The sequence below is a fragment of the Hyaena hyaena genome, unplaced genomic scaffold (genome assembly GCF_003009895.1).
Source record: "Hyaena hyaena isolate Hyena2069 unplaced genomic scaffold, ASM300989v1 scaffold_2432, whole genome shotgun sequence".
Classification (NCBI taxonomy): Eukaryota; Metazoa; Chordata; class Mammalia; order Carnivora; family Hyaenidae; genus Hyaena; species Hyaena hyaena.
In genome coordinates, this window is record NW_024083066.1 from 38,295 (window position 1) to 40,451 (window position 2,157).

General features: G+C 57.9%; 1 protein-coding gene across 1 annotated transcript; it reads right to left on the reverse strand.

Moving 5' to 3' along the window:
* Positions 1-602: 602 nt before the first annotated feature.
* On the reverse strand, positions 603-2,072 carry LOC120227510 (polyunsaturated fatty acid lipoxygenase ALOX15-like). Its single transcript, XM_039225611.1, has 3 exons — positions 1,920-2,072; positions 1,661-1,828; positions 603-1,453 (listed from the first exon to the last, which is right to left on the reverse strand). The coding sequence occupies exons 1-3, from the start codon at positions 1,986-1,988 to the stop codon at positions 1,274-1,276; spliced, it is 417 nt and encodes a 138-aa protein (XP_039081542.1). The 5' UTR covers positions 1,989-2,072; the 3' UTR covers positions 603-1,273.
* Between the last annotated feature and the right edge of the window lie 85 nt (positions 2,073-2,157).

Below are 2,157 nucleotides of genomic sequence, written 5' to 3' on the forward strand. Positions count from 1 at the left end.
AGTGGCTGCCAATGGCTGTTTCCTAAAGGTCAAGGCTAATTTCTTGGCCTCAAATGTGTCCTTCATGAGACCACCCTTCTGGCACCCCTCTTCCGGCCCCCGCTGCCACCTCCCTGCCTGCATGGCTGCCTTATTTCTGGAGTGTAATGTGTGCCTCGCTCTGTCACCAGATGCCAGCATTGAATGTTACCCGCCCTCCTCCCCCTCCCCCCCGCCCCCCGCTGCCTATTTCCTATTCTTCCTTCAAGTATCACACCAAGCGTCACCCACACGTCGTCTTCCCAATTCAACAATTACAGCAAGAAACAGCTACGTTCCTATTGGAAGGGAAACGGTTTGGGCGCATGTGTACTGTGATGTTCTGCCTTAAAATACTCACAGATACTTGGGGCGCCTGGGGGCTCAGTTTGTTAAGTGTCCCACTCCGGCTCAGGTCATGATCTCACGGTTCATGTGTTCGAGCCCCGCGTCAGGCTCTGTGCTGACAGCTCGGAGCCTGGAGCTGCTTCAGATTCTGTGTCTCCCTCTCTCCCTGCCCCTTCCCAGCTCACGCTCTATCTTTCTCTCAAAAATAAACATTTAAAAAACTTATCCACACATGGTCAGGTTAAGAAATACATTTATTTTTCTGAAATTTTTGTCAGATACTAAAGTTGGATTTTCTTGATTCCTTTGTCGTCCCTTGTGAAAACAATGAGGGTTCTGAACGTATTTTTCTAGTTAATTGCTTTCATTCGGGGCTTTCCAACTGGGCGACTGCAGAAAGGTCATAGACACAGGACCCCCTTCCCCCCCAGTTTTCTCCCGTTGATCATCTTCTAAGCGAATGGGGAAAGGGCACATCTGGAGAATCGCTGTGGGACGCTGGTGGAGCCCTCCCAGCTGGAAAGATGTGCCCCGTTCTTTTGCCAGCACTTGATTCAGGCTCATTTGTTCTGAATTTCTTTCCCTTTCTCTGTGAGATCTTTTAGTTGCCATTAAACGCGACTTAGTTTCAAAATCATATTTGGTTCATAAAATACGGCGTGGAGTAACTATGTAGGGACAGCATACCCTACTTCTGAAACGGGGGATATAAGCAGCTGAGGTCCGCCCCAGGGGAGGTCCGGAGGATGAGGAAGGAAGCAGGACCGAGGTCACTAGGGGGCACATCTAGAATACAGTGTGCTCACATTGGGGACTGCGACAGTGGAAAGGTGACTCTTTAGCGGGGTGGGGGACTGCGGAGGGTGGGGACTGAGGAGGGCGGGACCCGATGCGCCTGGGGCGGCGCTCAGATGGCCACGCTGTTCTCCACCAGGCTGGGCAGCAGGTACTCGTACGGTATGTCCAGCTTCGCGTTCCGGGCCGCCACATCCTTCTCCATGGCGGCCAGCTCCTCCCTGAACTGCTTCAGCACCTCCTTGGGTCCGGGGCCCGTAAAATACTCCTCCTGGTGCTGACCCACAGCCACCTGGTGCAGACAGAAGGGCAGCTGAGAGCCCCTGGCCCTCGGCTCGGATGCCGCGCCTGACCCTTGCCGCCCCCACCCTGCCCGATGCCACACCTGCCCCTCCACCCCTGCCCTCAGCTCCCCCCCGCCCGCCCTGCACCCTACTCGATGCCGCACCTACCATATCTGCCCCACACCCCGTCCTCAGGGTCCCCCTCCCCTCCGCACCATGATGGGCTGGCGTCTGCCCAGCTGCCAGACGATGGACATCTGCAGGGAAGCCTGGTGGAAGTTGGGCAGCGAGGCCATAACCGTCTCCAGCGTCACGTCCTTGGTGGTGGGCGGGGGCAGGCGCATGGTGCAGGGCGTGTTAGGGACCAAAGAGTACCAGTCCAGCTAGGACAGGGCACACCCAGAGTCGGTGTCTGCCAAGCACGGAGACCCTGAGCCCCCGGTCCGCACCCCCCAACCCCAGGTGTGGGCGCACCTGGCCCAGGTGGGTGGAGGAGTGCTGGCCGGTGCAGGTGAATATGCACATTGTGATGAAGCGGCACATCTGGTCCAGGGACCGCAGGGAGTCGGGGAACCCTGCGCCAGGGAACAGACGCAGAGCTCAGACACGGGGCAGAGAGGGGGGGCAGAGAGGGGAGACGGGAGGGAGGTGGGGAGCGGACCAGGGGAGCTCAGAGCCCCTGTGGGAGCAGGCAGGAGACTGGGGTGGGCCT

Excerpts from the sequence above, each read along its gene's own strand:
- LOC120227510 (XM_039225611.1), bottom strand. The coding sequence starts at position 1,988 with ATGTGCCGCTTCATCACAATGTGCATATTCACCTGCACCGGCCAGCAC. Across the intron at positions 1,829-1,919 it reads CCTCCACCCACCTGGGCCAG|CTGGACTGGTACTCTTTGGT; the intron begins GTGCGCCCACAC and ends GCCCTGTCCTAG. Across the intron at positions 1,454-1,660 it reads GCAGACGCCAGCCCATCATG|GTGGCTGTGGGTCAGCACCA; the intron begins GTGCGGAGGGGA and ends TGTCTGCACCAG.